Source organism: Nicotiana sylvestris, chromosome 3, assembly GCF_000393655.2.
Source record: "Nicotiana sylvestris chromosome 3, ASM39365v2, whole genome shotgun sequence".
Lineage (NCBI taxonomy): Eukaryota > Viridiplantae > Streptophyta > Magnoliopsida > Solanales > Solanaceae > Nicotiana > Nicotiana sylvestris.
Genome location: NC_091059.1, coordinates 186,015,363 through 186,034,220, shown reverse-complemented (window position 1 = coordinate 186,034,220; position 18,858 = coordinate 186,015,363). Strand labels below are relative to the sequence as shown.

General features: G+C 37.9%; 2 protein-coding genes across 4 annotated transcripts; one reads left to right on the top strand and one right to left on the bottom strand.

The window, feature by feature from the left end:
* The first annotated feature begins 626 nt into the window (after positions 1 to 626).
* Positions 627 to 11,138, top strand: LOC104217993 (1-phosphatidylinositol-3-phosphate 5-kinase FAB1B). 3 transcript variants are annotated; one of them, XM_009768370.2, is made up of 12 exons: positions 627 to 743; positions 901 to 1,951; positions 2,817 to 3,548; positions 4,096 to 4,249; positions 4,335 to 4,679; positions 4,794 to 5,612; positions 5,716 to 6,050; positions 6,292 to 6,415; positions 6,497 to 6,640; positions 7,108 to 8,628; positions 9,142 to 9,408; positions 10,380 to 11,138. In XM_009768370.2, exons 2-12 carry the CDS (start codon positions 1,383 to 1,385, stop codon positions 10,692 to 10,694), a joined length of 5,325 nt encoding a protein of 1,774 aa, XP_009766672.1. In that variant the 5' UTR covers positions 627 to 743; positions 901 to 1,382; the 3' UTR covers positions 10,695 to 11,138. The 3 variants fall into 3 exon arrangements, with proteins under 3 accessions (XP_009766672.1, XP_009766673.1, XP_070027370.1); XM_009768371.2 differs by having other exon boundaries at positions 628 to 743; positions 7,111 to 8,628; XM_070171269.1 differs by lacking the exon at positions 627 to 743 and having other exon boundaries at positions 837 to 1,951.
* A 278-nt stretch (positions 11,139 to 11,416) lies between these two features.
* LOC104217992 (uncharacterized) lies at positions 11,417 to 12,381 on the bottom strand. Its single transcript, XM_009768368.2, has 3 exons — positions 12,021 to 12,381; positions 11,701 to 11,825; positions 11,417 to 11,606 (listed from the first exon to the last, which is right to left on the bottom strand). Exons 1-3 carry the CDS (start codon positions 12,198 to 12,200, stop codon positions 11,537 to 11,539), a joined length of 375 nt encoding a protein of 124 aa, XP_009766670.1. The 5' UTR covers positions 12,201 to 12,381; the 3' UTR covers positions 11,417 to 11,536.
* Between the last annotated feature and the right edge of the window lie 6,477 nt (positions 12,382 to 18,858).

Sequence of the window (18,858 nt, the reverse complement as noted above, 5' to 3'; positions counted from 1 at the left end):
ACTATTTGTGCTGCTGATATTAGTTTTGCTTCTACCAAAGTAGGAAATTAGTTAACTAAACTACACACTAATATTTGCTTTACTTTCTCTTTTTTAAGTCATAAAATAAAGTCAACTTTGATTCTGTCTGACAGACACCGTCACATTCTATATATTTGCTAGCACACATTACTTGGTGCATTTTCAATTTCACTTTTAGAAAAAGTTATTTTATTTCCTTTTTATTTTTGTAAAAGATTTAATAGAGGAGGTGGAGAGACTCAAAGATTCCTTTTTTATTATATTAATGGTAAATTAATATAAGTTTTTACCTTGCTTTTACTAGCCTGCACTCGCAAGTCGTAATTGATTACTTCCCTATACAGAAGAAGGAAAAAGGAAAAAGGAAAAAGGAAAAAGGAAAAAGGAGGATTCTTCAGTAAAGTTTGACTTTTTCAGCCCAAAGGCTATTTTCTACTATCTTTTTTCTTTTCCGAAAAAGATTACTCCATTTTCTATCTACTACTTGCATAGGGAAAAGCCAAGGGGGGAAAAAATAAAAAGAAGAAGATTTGACTGACGTAATATAATCATTTTTTTATCATTGCCAACTTGGATAACAAGCTTGTGTGCGCGTCACACACAATCCCCCCCAATTACATAAAAACAGCGCAGTGATTTGAAGTTAGTTCCGTTCCGTTCTCTGTAATTTTTGTCTTCATCTGCTGATCTGTTTTTGCTGATTGATTGATTGGCGTAAAAAGGTAAACTCATGGCGGCTCTATTATCTTCAAGTCCTTTTCCTCCTACTTAACTCAGTTTTATTAATAATATATTTATATTTATTATATAACGTGATGGCGCTATTTAATGAGATTTATTTTGTTGTACAAGCATAATTATTTTATTCATGTGTTTCAGGGGAGAATTGTTTAATCGCGGAGAGACAAAAAATGGGGGTTTTTATCGATTGGCGTTTTTATGGATTCCGCGTTGGAGTGATTTGACGACAGTTGGGTTTTATAGAGAATAGCGTGTTCTTCTCCTCCTCATATATTGCCCGCGCTACAATAAAAGGTTTGCTCATCTATATATTTTGGATTCCTAATTTGGAATTTTTGGGTGGAGACTCATTTTCAGGTTTTATCAAATCGGATAACTCCTGATTTAGGGTTTCTGTTGCATGTTAATGGGCTGTTGATGTAGTTCGAATTAGCCTGCTATTGATTGTTGAGAGATCAAGGATTTTCCTTTAATCAGCGAAGACCTTGTGTGGTCAACTTGTTAAGGGATTTTGGATCAGAGTCTAAATTTTGAGGGATATTTGGTATCAGGAATTGGATATGAGCTTTGTTAGGGACTGAGATTATAGAAATGAGAGGCGCAGAAGGTCTGTTTTGTCGATGGATAGGACATTCCTTGATCTGGTAGGGTTGCTGAAATCGTGGATCCCTCAGCGGGAGTCTTCTGCTAACGTGTCGAGGGATTTTTGGATGCCCGACCACAGCTGTAGGGTGTGTTACGAGTGTGATTCTTTGTTCACATTGTTTAACCGTAGGCATCACTGTCGACTTTGTGGACGTGTTTTCTGTAGCAAGTGTACATCTAACTCCGTTCCTGCACCACCCCGTGAGCCAAGGTCAGTACAAGAGGAGTGTGAAAAGGTCAGGGTCTGTCACTTCTGCTTCAAGCAATGGGAGCAAGGTTTTAATCATGCTATTCGCAACCTGGATTCCAGTACTTTCCTTTCCGCAACAAGTTTTATCAGCATCAAATCTAGTGGAACTGGTGACAGTAGTAGCATTACCATTACTTCAGTGCCACACTCTTCTGTGCTTAGTCCACGCCAAGCAGCAGTAATGGAATCTTCTTTGGAGAGGCTAAGTGTTGCTACAGCAAAAGGGAGCAGTGATCCTGCTGATACAGGGGTCCGGGATCTGTCTACAAACCAATTTTCATTTTGCACAACAAGGTTCTTCTCTCACATCTTTACTGACTTGTCACATCTGGAAGTTGCAATATTTGTTATTTCTTTGTTTTCAAATGTAAATGGGTAAATTGCCCTAACGGTGTAGGAGAATCAGGTAGGTTGGCCCTATTAGTGATATTTGTGATCACCCTCAAGCTTGGCTCTCTCTGTCGGACTTGGTTCTATGATTTTCCTCGATGCCAAAAGTTACATTAATTAAACCCATAATTGAAACTTTTTCCCTTCTAAAGTAACGGAAAAGAAAAGTAGAAATATCATACACTTTAGGCGGAAAATATCCAACACCTAACGGCAGAAGCAATTTTGTGAAAAAGCTACATGCTGAAGTTTGTTTCCTGGTCAAGGGCCTTATGGAGGCATATATTTGTGATTGCAAGCCCTTGGTTTACCAAGCAGCGACTAGTCAGAGGAAATCTGATGTATGCTTAGATGCAACTTGCAAGATATTTATCCAGTGATAGTACCTGACCAATCTCCAACGACCCTAATAAAGAATTGGCCGAATAGAGAAGGAAAGGAGAATTAGTCTGTTTTCACTTCCATGGTTATTCTTTCGTTCCTCGAATTGTCTGAGCTCATGAGTCCAGACCTGAAATAGGAAACCCAGCTCCACTTTTCTAGTGATTTGACTACTGTTGAGTTTGATTGAGAATAATGCTTTTTCCCTCATAGTGTCTGCGGTATAAAAGGTTTGCTTTTCTAAAATCAATTCCAGCTCCACTTGTCTAGTTGAGAATGTTTTGATTTTTAAAGTTTGATTTGCTCTATTTGACTGCCCTTCTTGCTACTTGTGGTCGTACAAGTATTTCACGTCAGTTAACTGTTTCTTGTTATATTCTGGAATCAGGAGTGATGATGAAGATGATGAGTATGGTGTTTACCAGTTAAATTCTCAAGGAAAATTTTATCCTCAGACTAATGGCTACTATGGTCATGTTCGCTATGATGACAGTGATAAGGACTGTGGATCACGTAAAGTTCATCCTAATGGGGAAGCTGTTGATGAAAAAAGTGCGAACAGCTTGTCCTTGCAGAACAATTTTGATTCCCAAGCTTTTGAAGAAGTGCGGCAGATAGTAAAACAGGATATTAGTGATGAATGTGAAACTTCATCATCCCTATATGCTGCGCAAGATGTTAATCTGGAACCTGTAGATTTTGAAAGCAGTGGAATTCTGTGGCTCCCACCTGAACCAGAAGACGAAGAAGATGAACGGGATGGACTGTTGTTTGATGATGATGATGATGGAGACACTGCAGGAGAGTGGGGATATTTGCATACATCAAGCAGTTTTGGAAGTGGTGAGTATAGAGGTAGGGACAGATCGACTGAAGGGCAAAAGAAAGCAGTCAAGAATGTTGTTGATGGCCACTTCAGGGCTTTAGTATCCCAGCTTATGCAGGTTGAAAAACTTGCCATTGGTGAGGAAGATGACAAAGAGAGTTGGTTGGAGATTGTTACATCCCTATCATGGGAAGCTGCCACACATTTGAAGCCAGATACAAGCAAAGGTGGGGGAATGGACCCTGGGGGATATGTAAAGGTGAAGTGTGTTGCATCTGGGCGTCGTAGTGACAGGTGAACAAGTAAATTTTTTCATTTTGGTCCACCATGTTTCGAAGCTCTTTGTTCAATTCTTGCCTCTTATATTACATTGAAGCTAACATTAGCAGCAACAATGTCTGAAACTGGAGAGTAGGAGCTTTTTTTTGGGGTCATGTATCTGCATGCACAGTCTCTCAATATCTGTCTGTTTCCCCTTGTCTGTCTGTTCCCCCCGGCCCTCCCTCACTCCCTCTCTGTGTGGGAGCCATTTGTGTCTCCGTATGTTTTTTTTATCTTGTGAGATACTTTTGCTTTTCCTCATTAAGACTTTCAATTGTTTGCCCTCAACCAATATTTGATGAACTGGTTGTAGCATTACAATGAATAAAGAAGCTGTCAAACTCAAAATCGAGTTTGGTTTTTTCCTATGATTAACTTGTCTTATGGCAGCTTTTGCTTGCTTGCGGCAATGTTCTTGGTTCTTCTTCTTGTGTTATGTCTGCCCTTCTTCACTTCATTTTGTTGTTGCATACATTTTTAGACATATCTTCTCTCAACTGACCACATTTCCCTTAAATAGTGCTGTGGTGAAAGGGGTTGTCTGCAAGAAAAATGTGGCTCATCGGCGAATGACATCAAAAATAGAGAAGCCCCGCATATTAATCCTTGAAGGCGCTCTTGAGTACCAGCGCGTCTCCAACCTCTTATCAAGTTTCGATACATTGTTGCAGCAGGTTTTGAAGATTTTGCCTTTTCTTCCCAAGACTTGTACAGAATAGTGTTAAGCTCTTGTGCTTATAGATATTTATTGCTATTCAGGAAATGGATCATCTGAAGATGGCTGTTGCTAAAATTGATGCACACAATCCAGATGTCCTTCTGGTGGAAAAATCTGTTTCTCGCTATGCACAAGAGTACCTCTTGGAAAAAGACATATCACTTGTCCTAAATATCAAAAAGCCAGTTCTGGAGCGTATAGCTCGCTGCACTGGTGGTCAAATAGTTCCTTCAATAGACCAACTGTCATCTCAAAAGTTAGGATACTGTGACATGTTTCACGTTGAGAAGTTTCTAGAAGAACATGGTACAGCTGGAGAGAGTGGAAAGAAACTGGTAAAGACGCTGATGTATTTTGAAGGCTGTCCAAAGCCACTGGGATGCACCGTAAGTTTCTTATAATTTACAAGAACAATAAGAACATAGGTAGAAGTATATATTGACTTGCTATGATCTAAACAGTTACGTGAAACCTACTTTTCTAAAATGACCATGTCTCAGGTATTACTCCGTGGTGCAAATGGGGATGAATTGAAGAAAGTGAAACGTGTGGTTCAATATTCTATTTTCGCTGCTTATCATTTGGCTTTAGAAACATCCTTTCTTGCTGATGAAGGAGCCTCTCTTCCTGAACTTCCTTTGAATTCTCCGATAACAGTTGCACTGCCAGATAAACCATCAACATTCGACAGATCCATCTCAACTATTCCTGGTTTTACGATTCCTGCCAGTGAAAAAACTCAAGGGCCACTATCTGGTAGTGAGCCACAAAGGTCAAAGAGTGTTCCGGCAACAGACCTGGTCAAGGCTGCCAGCATTTGTGCTCAGAAAATGTGTGTCTCAGAGTTTCCAGGCTTCTGTACCACTAAAAGCACACTTTCTTCCTTCTGCAAGCCCTTTCTTTATAGTGAGTCTCACAGAGGTATTATGGATATGATGGAGTGTTCTCGGGCAAAGGCATCAGTAGACTACGATGTCCAAGATACCCAAGGATACAAGTTCCTTTCTACTGGTTTTGATCCTTCACAGGAAGTTGAACAAGACATATTGTCACAGAATGTTCAAAATGATTTCAATGCTATGGATGTGAACCAAAGTGGTTCGCAACTAGATGGGAAAAATGTTCCTGATGAACTGAATTCTTCAAAGGAAGAGTTTCCGCCGTCTCCGTCTGACAATCAAAGCATTTTAGTTTCCTTGTCATCCCGGTGTGTTTGGAAGGGAACTGTCTGTGAAAGGTCTCATCTCTTTCGGATTAAATACTATGGGAACTTTGATAAGCCGTTGGGTCGTTTTCTACGAGACCATTTGTTTGATCACGTAATTTCTCCCCTCCCTTTCCTTATGTTGTAACATTACTGATATGCTTAAGGTGACTGAAAGGATCTTCACTAATTTTTTTCTCTTCAATATGTATTCTCAGAGTTACAGGTGCCGTTCATGTGAGATGCCTTCAGAAGCTCATGTTCAGTGTTATACTCACCGACAGGGTACTCTAACTATTTCTGTTAAAAAGCTGATGGAAATTCTTTTGCCTGGTGAAAAGGAAGGAAAAATATGGATGTGGCACAGGTGCCTTAGATGTCCACGGGATAATAAGGGCTTTCCTCCAGCAACTCGAAGAGTAGTGATGTCTGATGCTGCTTGGGGCTTGTCCTTTGGGAAGTTTCTAGAACTTAGTTTTTCAAACCATGCAGCTGCAAGTAGGGTGGCAAGCTGTGGTCATTCATTACACAGAGATTGTCTTCGCTTTTACGGGTATGGTCTTACTCTCTTGGTAGTATGAAGCACTTCACATCAGGAGTGTTGCAATCATCTGTTGTCCTTGGTCATGCATAATATTCAATATGTTGGCATGGTTTTCTGGTGTTAATAGTCAAATCATGTTTGACCAAGCTATGATGATAATATATATGTATTCAGCGGAATCTGTCGGGAAAACATTAATGCCTTCAGTAGTTGAGTATGTTTTGCAATATTCATTTTGGAACTTTTGCAGCTTTGGGAAGATGGTTGCTTGCTTTCGCTATGCATCCATTGATGTTCACTCAGTATACCTTCCTCCCTCAAAACTGGATTTCTACTATGAGAATCAGGAATGGATACAACAAGAAGTTAATGAGGTGCGAAGAATGTGGCTTTGGATTTTTAGTAGCTGCGGTCTCATCTCATCCTGTACTGACTTAATGGTTCAATATAAGCAGGTCATTGGTCGAGCTGAACTTTTGTTTTCTGATGTTCTGAATGCGATTCGGGTTTTGGTGGAGAAAAGATCTGGGAGACAACTTAACAGACGTCAGATTGCTGATTTGGAAAGGATGTTGCAGAAGGAGAAAGAAGAATTTGAGGTATGGATCAGTCAATTGGACTTGTGAATAGTGTTCAGTGATCGCTAATTGACCACTGTGTAGCCTACGTGGTCCTGCAGAAATTATTAATTTATTTTCTCTTGAAACTGCACTTGAATCTTTCACTTGTTTTCTCTTCAGTTGAGCTATCAGTGACCTCTCTGACAAATAGGTCTCTTTAGAATTCCCTATGTCGGTTCGGTTGCGGGTTTGCAACCTTGTCGTGCTTGTGGAAGACAAACTGTGGTGAAATTGTCTTCTCTGCTGTCGATTTGTCTACTAACACTGGTTTGACGCATCAAATAATGTATTGCTTGCTGTTGTTGTTGAACATTTGCATGATTGTTGAACTTAATATGTGTATCATGATCTTAATGACCGGTAAATTAGCAGTTAAACTGAAATTCTCATGGGGCTTAGTATCGATGTTATTTTAAAAGATATTTCTAATTTGTTTTTAATATTAGCAGGAATCTCTCCAGAGAATTCTTATGAAGGAAGTGAAAAAGGGGCAGTCTGTTGATATTTTGGAGATTAATCGATTGAGAAGACAGCTTCTTTTTCAATCTTATGTTTGGGACCATCGTCTAGTATATGCAGCCAGTTTGGATGAAAAGACTCATTGGATTAATGGAGATGTGGCCTCTTCGGAACCTGAGAAACCGTTGGTTTGTAATGATAAGTTCACTGATCTAGATAATCCCTCTGATTCAAGCAAATATCCTAATAACTCTGAATCTGCAAATTTCGAGGCTGGTGGAAATACGGATGAAGAAAAAAGTGTTAGCCAAAACAGTCATGTGGATTCTGTTCATCAAGAATCGGTGGTTGGTTTTGATGCTAATTGTGCAATAGAAAAACCACCTGGTCTTCCTGTTGCAACAAAAAGTTTCTGCGGAACACATCCTGCAGAATCCATATTACAGGGGCGTAGAGCACTATCCGATGGGCATTTCCCGAACATGGAGAGTTTGTCAGATACTCTTGAGGCAGCCTGGACTGGTGAAACGACTTCCGCTGTTGGAATCCTGAAGGATGGTATGGCGGATACTTTGACAACTGGAGTGGCAGAAAAAGTAAATACTGAAGACCATGGGGATGAAGAGAGTGGAACTAAGATGTCTCAATCTCCTCCTCTATTGTCCTCTAAAGGCTCTGAAAATGTGGAAGACTCTGGGAGCTGGTTAGGTATGCCTTTTATTAGCTTCTATAGGACACTGAACAAAAGCTTTTTACCAAGTGCTCAGAAATTGGATCCACTTGTTGGATATAATCCAGTATATGTTTCTTCATTTCGAGAGTCAGATGCCCGAAGTGGTGCAAGATTGCTTCTGCCAATTGGGGTTAATGATACTGTTATACCAGTGTATGATGATGAGCCCACTAGTATTATATCTTATGCACTAGCATCACATGATTATCATGCTCAACTATCTGACGAGCTTGAGAAATCTAAGGATGCTACTTTGGACTCAAACTTTGCAATTCAGTCACTGGATTCCGGTAATCTGCAGTCCCCTCAATCAATTGATGAAATGGTTTTAGAATCCTACAGAAGTCTTGGATCTATGGATGAGAGTATCTTGTCCTTGTCCGTCAGTCGCAGCTCTTTGGATTTGGATCCACTCTCATACGCAAAGACACTGCATGCTAGAGTTTCTTTTGCAGATGATGGATTGGTAGGGAAAGTGAAGTACACAGTGACTTGTTATTATGCAAAGCGTTTTGAAGCCTTGAGGAGGATATGTTGTCCATCGGAGATGGAGTTCATAAGATCTCTTAGTCGCTGTAAGAAGTGGGGAGCCCAAGGAGGCAAGAGCAATGTTTTCTTTGCTAAAACTTTAGATGAACGATTTATTATCAAGCAAGTCACTAAGACAGAGCTGGAGTCTTTTATGAAATTTGCTCCTGAATATTTCAAATATCTTTCTGAATCAATTAGCTCAGGGAGTCCAACTTGCTTGGCAAAAGTTGTGGGGATCTATCAGGTATATATTATTAGTTGACTACTTCAGATTCCCAAATTTGTGATTAAGATTTATAAAGCTCTTCGTGACAAAACTTGCAACACTAACAATGACCTGATTGCTGTGAATCCAGATTTCTTTTTACGATTATTATTATTTGGACAAAATAAGTAGTGAATTTAGAATTTATTCGTGAGGCAAAGATGAGTTTTGCTTCGGGGAAATAGGGAGATAATATGGATTCCTGATTTATGAGGTGTGAGATTAGTATTTACTTTCTTTATCATCATCTACTAAATCTAAAGGCAGATGAAATAGGGTAGATAATGTGGATTCCTATTAAAAACATGGCCTTTTTGGTGAATGGACATATTTGCTGCTTCAGGGAACAGTCTTTGATTTGCAAATGGTTACTAAAATAACAAGTTCTTCATTATTCCTCTCTGCTATTTTGGCTAGTCACAGGATTGCCCATTGTGGAATTTATTTTTGTATCAGGCCATTTAGTGTATTTATTTCTTGGTTTGTGTGAAGGTGTCGTCAAAGCATCTTAAAGGAGGAAAGGAATCCAAAATGGATGTGCTTGTTATGGAGAACCTTCTATTTGGGAGGAACCTGACGAGGCTTTATGACCTGAAAGGCTCTGCGAGGTCTCGTTACAATCCCGACTCCAGTGGAAGCAACAAAGTCTTGCTGGATCAGAACTTGATTGAAGCAATGCCAACTTCACCTATTTTTGTGGGAAACAAAGCAAAAAGACTTTTGGAACGAGCTGTCTGGAATGACACTGCTTTTCTTGCCGTAAGTTTGTGATGTTCTGTGCTTACATACAATGAATTTACTGTCAACTACTATGCACCTATTGTGGTTGGATCATGTAACAGTTAACTATCTGTCATGGTCCATCACAAGTTTCATATTACAGTTGATTGAAGCACTTCCAACCAGTGAGATTCTAATATCAATTCAGAACAAGTTAGTTTTTATACGGCACTAGGATTTGGTGTGGGAGGAATAGGGAGGGGAAAAAGCACCTTCCTTAACCATAAGGAGTTGATCTAGTGATTGGTGGTCAAGCAGAATCTGTGTGGGGTTTTTTTTTTTTTTTGGGGGGGTGGGTGTTGAGCCTGAACCAACCTTATCATTCCCTCCTCCCCATATCCGACACCCGAAACTAAATAAATAAATAAGATTATGACGGGAATAAAGAGGTTATTTGGGGTTCAGTGTCCCTCCTCCAAACTCTTCTATTACGCATAAAGATGAAGTTGGGGATGTTATTTTGACCTTTGCTTTCCCTCCAAATATAGATTCAGATGTCTGCCTTTCACAAAGGCCTTCATCTTCGTCCCACCTAAGGCTCAGTCAGGGTGTGAAGAAAAAAGGAAAGGAAAGAGCTAGTATGTCAAAAAATTCCACGTTTTTTGGTGTGTGCATTTGGTAAGTATGAAAGTGGTTGGGATCTTTTCCACTAGAAACAATATCCTCCGAAGCAAGTCAGTCCTGCAAAAAGAAAGTGCAGAACTTGAAGAAAAGTGCTAATTCTCCTTCCCTTTCAAAAAATAAAGACATACAAGAAAGTTTACTCCTTTCCTGTTTTGCTTTGATTTTCTCCAGAAATATATATACTTTATTGACATCCAAATGACGACAATTATGCTATTATATATGTTACCATTCTTATAAGCGGCATATAAGTTTACTTTCTAGCAAATTCCTTCTGTGGTCAGGATTAGTGAGGTTTGGACTAACTGAGTTAATTATCTTTGCAGTCAGTTGATGTGATGGATTACTCACTATTGGTCGGGGTTGATGAAGAGAAGCATGAGCTTGTTCTTGGGATTATTGACTTCATGAGACAATATACGTGGGATAAGCACCTGGAGACATGGGTTAAGGCCTCTGGGATCCTTGGTGGACCCAAAAATGAGTCGCCCACTATAATCTCACCTAAGCAGTACAAAAAGAGGTTTCGCAAGGCCATGACCACCTATTTTCTCATGGTCCCAGATCAATGGTCACCACCGTCTATCATTCCCAGTAAATCACAGACTGATTTATGTGAAGAGAACATGCAAGGTGGATGATCTGCCAAGTGATTTTGTACATCTGTTTGTATATTGAGCACATAATTGGGTTTCTTGCATTGGTTATCCCAGGTTCATACATCTCCCATATTTTCGATTCCCATTCTTTTGGAACGCAGTTCCAGTTGCATTCTCCCTAAAGTGGGAGAACACATGATTTCTTGTCAGAGCACTTGGTAAGAGGCTTGTATTTCAGTGAAAGTCTCCATTGCATAGAATTTAGGTGGCTCTCCGTGGAAATATTTTTGTAAATCTTTTTCTTTTAATTACAATTTTCTTTGGGTGTAAAATCCAAGGTATACATGAGTTCCGAAGGATCATTGGCAATTTTATACAATGCATGATTTTGGAGCAGTTTAGCTGGTGTAGTTTCAAGTATATCGCGATTCTTTCCTCTGTGTAATTTTTGTAATTGTGATTTTGAAAGGTGAAACTTTTTACCTATCTTCCTCGTTGGTTTGATCTCCATTTTGACTGTATATTCTTTGAATAGAAAACAGAGTTAATGGAATTAACCTATTAGAAGCTGGACTTCAATTTTTTCTGGTCCAAATGGTTAAAGAAGTAATTGTAGCGCCATTACATATCTCATACTCTACTTAAATTCACAACTGAAGCTTGTAAATCTTTAGTCTTACCCAACCCAGTTTATTTATTCTGTTTAATACGTAGTGAGGTGAAAACCCAAATAGAGAAAAGGTGATTGAAACAAAAACAATGGGTTGAAATGGGAAAATTAATTCTCATTAAGCTTCGACACTGAAATAAGCGATCCCTGTTTTATTGTCAGAAGTATGAAAGTGGTGATATAGCAGGAGAATGAGCTGAGAATTCACAAGAATCTAATTGAACTCAGCAGAATCAGCTATATGAAGCCAGCATCTTTGGAGGAGCTCTATAATTTCTTCATCTCTGCATATTTTACACAAGCACGAGTCATAATAAATAACTTATCCTTTCCCATATGGATTACTACATTATTATTATTATTATTATAGTTACGTACCTTGAATTAGAAGAAAACCTTGGCAATTGCTGGCAGAAACGAGGACCTTCATCATATCCTTCACAAGTGATCTCTCCATTCGCGTCTCTATAACAAACTATGCCCGTTGACTGATCTTCAAATACCTATCAAAGTGAATTAATTAGTTAAATTGTTAACTCCATCGTCTGGTATGACTTGGAGACAGGTGAACTCAAGAGGGTTCAGCCGAATCCACTATAAGTAAATACGAAAAAATTAAATTCTTTTTTTGCATCGTTAGAATTTCTGGCTCTAATCCGCCACGGCAGTTGGAGCATACAAAAGATGAGAAGGAAAACCTTAAGCTTTTGGTTGGAAGGTGATCCGATCTGAAGAGGACTAGTGGTATCTCTAGCTAATTTGATTGAAGATTTGTGATTGCTTGAACGCACCAGCACTCTTTCTGAAGGCCTTTCCTTTTTTGTTGAAGATGATTTCCAAACTAGGAAAGGAACCAAAGGAGAGTGTCTCACAGCCATTAATCTTGATGACAAATAAACAAACAAAAATAATAATGGAGGAAGGAAGAGAAGATGAAAATTATAAATGAAATGCTGTTAGAGAAGTACTGGCCATGTTGTATTAGTACTAGTATTAATAAAATAATCAATGATTTGGTGCTAAAGCTTGTTTTGTGTTTATAAGCTAAAGCAGATGATAGGTTATATCGGAAACTAATATTTGGTGTCTTGTCACGATGCATCATCTAATATAGGTTTAAGAGGGGAGTGGGTCCTTTTAACATTATCTTCAAACTATTAATGTTGGTGACTGAGTCATTTGGACGGTTATTACATTTTTTTTTGCTTTCTATTTGATTGATTTGTTGGTGGGTCTCTCATTCTCTCAATGTGATTAGGTATACTATGTTTGTTTCATTTTTCAAGAAAACTAAAATAAGAAAGAAGACTATTTGTACCTTTTTCTTACTTCTTTTCTAAAGTATGTCTAAGTATGGAGCTAAATCAAATACTTTAGAGAAATGACAACTTTTATTCTTTTATTTTTCATTCAATGACTAGTTTGTGCTGTTTATTCCCTAATGAAGCAAGACTAAGTAGTTTCTCACTAATTTGTCTTTTTCTGTTTCAATTTTCTGTGATATGTTTAAATACTACATCTTCTAGTACTTGTTTCCTCATTATTATTTTTCCTTTCCACATTATTAGAAATGCACTTTATCTAATGTCTATCCGTGTACTAGCACTAAATTTTTTTACTAGTTTAATAACTATTCCGTGGTTTTTCTTGTGCCTGACTGATAATTGCAAGGTGAATAGTAAATAGTCGGGTTTCCCTTAAAATAAATTCAATTTTGTTTAATATCTCAATGTAGTTACTTAAAAAAGAAAATGTAGTTACTTGCATCATTTAGTTTCTCAGAAAAGAAAATGAAGTCAAAGCAAAATTTGAGTATGAAACTAATGCACTATTTAACTCTATTATTATTCTTTTGTGGCTTCTCGTGCTTTCAGAGGCCAATACGACTTTACATTAAATCACAAGTGTTGTTCGATGGAATGAGGAAAACGAATTGATTTTACTTATATACATGATGTTCGACCAAAAGCATGTATTTCTGCATATGAATCGCCTCATATTTTGCTCTATTCTTCGTTATTTTAATGTGTAATTTCAATAAGTTGAGCTTAATAATATTATTTATATGTATAGGAGTTAACTGGAAGTGATTTGAAAAGTTTGCATGCGAATTGAAGTCAAAATGGAAGAATTTGGAGGAAGTATAAGTTTGGTGCCCAGGTTGGTACCAAGCACCTACCAAAACGCCAAAAATAGAAGACCAAAAAGTTTGCTATCTTGGTTGGCGCCAGGCGCCAAGCGAGACGCCCAAGGGCGGATTTTGTCCTAATTCAGCTGGGACTTAGTGATTTCAACCCTACACGCCCCCAACATGTATAAAGGGGGTTCTAAACTTATTTTTGGGGGGATCGAACATACATTGAAGGAGAATTAGAGTGGAGGAACACACACCACGCTTGGAGGAAGCTTCTAACTAGTTTTTCTTCTCCTCTCTTCCTTTAATCTCATAGTTTATTAGTTCTAGAGTTGTGGGGTGCTACATGAACATTACCATTTGAAGCTTGAATTATTCTTATTATTTTATTATATTGGTTTATTTATTTAATCTTGTACTTAATTATTTGATTGTTTGATCACCGATTGAATACTATCTACGAATCTAGGATTGAACTCGAGAGAGGGAATTTTAGATTGCAAATAAGATTGAATAGAGAAAGATCTTGAACTCGAGCATCGGGAATGAATTTGCAATTAGGATAGGGATATACCTAATCGCCTTGCTTGGTTACTATACGAAAATTATAAATGCATTCTTGTTAATCCTAATTCCATAGGAATATATGCATTATATTAGCTTGAATAGAGGGGTAATACTAAAGGAGAAGGCTACGAGCAATATTAACCCCGTCAATCAATAAACCAGATAATTTAGGTGGAAGACTCAACAGAATTGTTAGTTAACCCATAGCTCTAGAATAGTTTCTCTCATTGAATTCGTCTCTAATTTCACCAACTTGTTCCTTTAATCTCTTAGTTTGTTACTTTAGATTAGTTTTAGTTAAATATTTACACTTTAGATTCGCTTGAATAGATTAAATGTCTTAGTTTAATTTAGTAAATAGTTGATCACAAGTCCTTGTGGGTACGATATCTGGACTTACAATCCTATATTACTTGTCGACCACGTATACTTGCGTGTGCGTTTGGGAGCAACAAGTTTTTGGCGTCGTTGCCGGGGACTTAGAAATTAACTATTCTACTGGATTGGATTTTTACTTTCTGTCTATTCAAGTTTTTTTTAATCTTAGTTTAATATTTATTATCATTGTTGACATGACATCTTAGAATGAGAATTGGTCATTCTTATTACGGTGATCCTTGTTCTTATTGCGGAGGACCATACTTGTGGCAAAATTGTGCATTTCACTCTAATGTGTGGAATTTTTATAATGTGTGTGGTTTTCAAGGCGGCCATTGGGATGGTTGTCCTAATTCTTATTATCCTTCTCAGAGTTTTTATTAGAATATTTCTAATAATGTTTATGAATTTGATAAGAGCAAAGAAGTGGATGATATGGAAATAGTGGCTCGTATTATGGACATGATGAGGCAAGTAGCCGAGCAACAAGATGAAAATTAAAAGGCTATACAAAGAATTAGTGCAACATTCATGATAATGAAGGCCGGGGCGGACGAAGTGGCTAAAGAGAGCGAGTTCCCACCAGAAGATAATTTTGAAGAAGGAGATATAGTGAGCCCATCTTGACTAGAGGAACAAGCTCAACTGGTAAAATCTCATAAGTTTCTACGTAATGGTCTTTCAAATATGGCAGAACAGTTGATAGACGAAAGAACTGAGCTCAGGCAAGATACTGGCCAACTTATGGAGCAAAAAGATGAATCCCAACTATTTGACCAAATTATTAATGATACCAAGGTTGACGAAGTGCGCAAAAGTTAGGATATCAAAAGTGAAGCGATTATAGAGTTGGAGCGCATTGGACCTCATTCTAACCATTTTTCAACATTGTGCTTGGTTGGTGAAACTAAGTGTGAGGTACCCGCACAAGGGATCATACCTAGGGTAAGTCTGAGTACCCGTGAGCTGCTAATTCTTCGGCTTTTCGCCTACCAGGGAGTCTCTTTTACCCTCTTGTTATTTATAGTGTGCATTGAGGACATTGCACAATTTTAAGTGTGGGGTGAAGAGATTGTCTGAGTGATTTTCTGTGCTATCTTAGCTTAGTTGTAGTACTAGTTCTTAGTGTAGTAGTTTTCGTTATAAAAAAACGAAAAAAAATTAATATCACTTAATTTGATTTAGTAGGTGATATTTAGCTTAAAAAATATATATATATTTATATGTATATCGCCTCATGTTTTACTCGTGTTTCGTTGATTTCGGATGTAAAATATATTGATTTATATTAATTCGAGGTGTTTTTATGTGTAGGAATCATCCAAAAGCAATTGGGGGCGAAAGGTGCGAAATTAGAGCCAAAACGGGCGAAAAAGAAAAATTTGGATTTTCAGCGCCACAGGCAGCGCTCCACGCCACCTGTGGTGCCAGTGGCAGAAAATTTAATAAGCTAGCGCTAGGGCCAGCGTGGGGCATTGGGCTGGACGCTGGTGATGGAAAATTTATCCAAGTTTGCCCGGGACAAGGTTATTTCGGTCCTAGACCTATCCAACGCGTATAAAAGCAAGACTAAGCTTATTTTGAGAGGAGAAACGCCACTTTGAAGAGAAATTACACACAGTAAACATTCAGAAGCAAGCATATCTCACATTTCTTTAGTATTTTCAATTATCCAACACTTATGAATTTGTTTGATACTATCATGAGTGGCTAAACCCCATAGTTCTGGGGTTGTGATTTAGCCATGAATATTGTTGTTTAACACTGACTTAACCTTGATTATAATTCACTAATATATGATTGTTTCTTCAGTTCTGTAATTAATTGCTTAATTGTCTGGCCAATAGTTAGGTTGTATTTACTATCTATGTTATGCTTGGGAAAGACATATTTAGATTATAGAAGAATTGAAGAGAGCACAATCTTAACTCGGGGGGGGGGGTGGATTTATGGTTAGGATAGGAATATACCTAGTCATCGTGCTTAATTAAATATCATAATTGTCGCACTCCCTTTTTCCTCGCGAAGTCCGGGTTTCGACATTTTGAGGACAACTCATTTCCTTTTGGGAATTGGGTATGAGATTTAAAGAGTCACCGCCTAACAGATTAAGGTACGTTAGGGCACCTAGAACAAATAACTCGTATACTAGCTTACGTTACCAGAGATTGGGTAAGGGCTCGAAATTACCTTGAGGGGAAGGTGTTAGGCACCCCTTAAGGTCCACAATGGTGGGTCCCGGCCAAACTCAATTTAAGCGAATTAGTCTTATAAGCAGATAAATAAACAGACATTACTTTAAAAATAGGGAGTAAAGGGGTCCTAGGTTTTTTAGCCTATAGGATCACTTTTGTGCAATACTTGGTAATCGCGCCCAAATTGGGGTGCTACACATAGCATTAGTGCACAGGTCATCATATCCTTTACTACCCGATTACCCTCCCCTTAATTATTACCTAAGCGTTCTAGCAGCATCGAATACGTATCATATGCGTGCACTACCCGTCCCTTTCCTGTGACCTTGGAGGTGTTTAGGACCTTTATTTAAGGAAGTTCTAGACTCACATATGTTGTTTTAAAAGGAGAAAACTAAGCAACAAACAAAAAGTCAAATAGGACTATCACATAAAGATGCAATAAAGGGCTCATATTTACCTCCACAAACAGACACAAAGCAAGTGCACGCCATTCAGACAAGCAGTTTTATAAGTTTAGGAGTCATATAGGCATGATATCTAAATGAGTACGAATAAAATAGGCAATAGTTTTATTTAAGCGAGGCAGTGAATACTTATCAGTTTGCCTACTGATTTTATCACTTACTGAATTTGAACACGTTTCAAGCAGCAAAAAAATCACAATTGTAATCTCACGTTTTAACTATCCTACTGGTTTGCCTAAGTGATAACCGGGCAGAACTCTATTAGCATGGTACCTAAGCTGTAAACAGTTTTAACAGGCTAATTTTATCTTTAGACCCTATAGACATGTTTTCTAAGTGCTGGGACTGATTACAAGCATTATTTTATGATGCAGAAGACTAATTTTAGATGCATTCCCTATAGGCATGATATCTAAATGCAGAAACTGATCTTAGAACCTTATAGGCATGGTATCTAAATGTAGAAATTAATTTGAAACCTTATAGGCATGGTATCTAAATGCAGAAATTAATTTGAAACCTTATAGGCATAATATCTAGATGACCTTAGTTCCTATAAGCAAAATCTCTATTATTCATGCATAGGCAGAATTCTTGGAGCGCATTGACAGAGAAAATGGTTATTCAAACAGTCAATAGCCTACAAACATGGTTACTAATGCATGTTGGATTGAAACATACGTGCAAGTCCTATAAACATGATATCTAATGTGCAGAAATAAATGTAAAGCCCTATAACATGATTTCTAATATGCAGATGTGCAGCACAAAGTCAAACCAATAATACAATACTAGCATAATCAAGTCCTATAGGCAGGTTCTCTACCCGATTCCAACATAGATATATAAAAATCCCTCCTAGCTTTTACTAATAACCCCGATATTTGTTTTTACAAGAATTATAATACAGACCAATATAAATAAATTACATAATGAAAATTACTACACTATAGAGAGCCTTCATAGGCCCAACATCAACTTGGAACCAAGCCTCCAAACATAGCACCTCTGAGTATAGTGGTAGTACATTTATAACACATAAAGTTGGTTCTTGGTGTGTCAAAGTTCCCAAGGGTCTCAAGGACCCTGGACAATGCTCACACCAGAATCAGATGTTCAACAAGATTCTCAAGGATTGAAAAACCAGCCCCAATGTGTCAAAGTTCAGAGGAGTCTCATGGACCCTAAGCAGTACCCACACTAAGGGTGGCAGGACCCTAGACAACTAAGAGTAGGAGTTGAAAATAATATATGAAAATAGGAGATAATTTTTTTTTAGAAAAATAGTTTGGATTTCAGAAGTGCATAGAAACAAATTACCAGGCTACAAGAACCACAAGCAGCACACATTTAGTAGAAGGAGTTCAGCCATGAACTCCAACAATCAAACAACAGACAAAATAGAGTGACAATTAATTTGAACAAGGTTTCACATAGCCTTAATCCATTAGCTATTACTAGGTGAACATATAGGCATATATTAATTAGAGAATAACATGCTAAGATCAAGTTACTGATCAAACAATCATACAGAAAGGTAGTAAAAGTTGAGAGCATAGAAATCAGGAACACATAAAACCAGGTCAGGGGTTAAGGCATGCTAGTTGAGAAATAGGTAAATAAGTGTCATGGATCAAATATGAGCATGCTAAAGTGTACTAACATATTGGAAATGACAAATTCACAGGAGTTGAAACATGCTAGTTAACAGAAACATAAGGGCAAACAATGGCATGTTGATATCTACAGCAGATAACACGTTGAATAAGACATGATAACAGAGGTAGACATGTTG

Coding starts and splice junctions, on each gene's coding strand:
- LOC104217992 (XM_009768368.2), bottom strand. CDS start 12,200: ATGGCTGTGAGACACTCTCCTTTGGTTCCTTTCCTAGTTTGGAAATCA. Junction 11,826..12,020: donor CTTCCAACCAAAAGCTTAAG/GTTTTCCTTCTC, acceptor TCACTTTGATAG/GTATTTGAAGATCAGTCAAC. Junction 11,607..11,700: donor AGGTTTTCTTCTAATTCAAG/GTACGTAACTAT, acceptor TAAAATATGCAG/AGATGAAGAAATTATAGAGC.
- LOC104217993 (XM_009768370.2), top strand. CDS start 1,383: ATGGATAGGACATTCCTTGATCTGGTAGGGTTGCTGAAATCGTGGATC. Junction 4,250..4,334: donor TCGATACATTGTTGCAGCAG/GTTTTGAAGATT, acceptor ATTGCTATTCAG/GAAATGGATCATCTGAAGAT. Junction 9,409..10,379: donor ATGACACTGCTTTTCTTGCC/GTAAGTTTGTGA, acceptor TTATCTTTGCAG/TCAGTTGATGTGATGGATTA.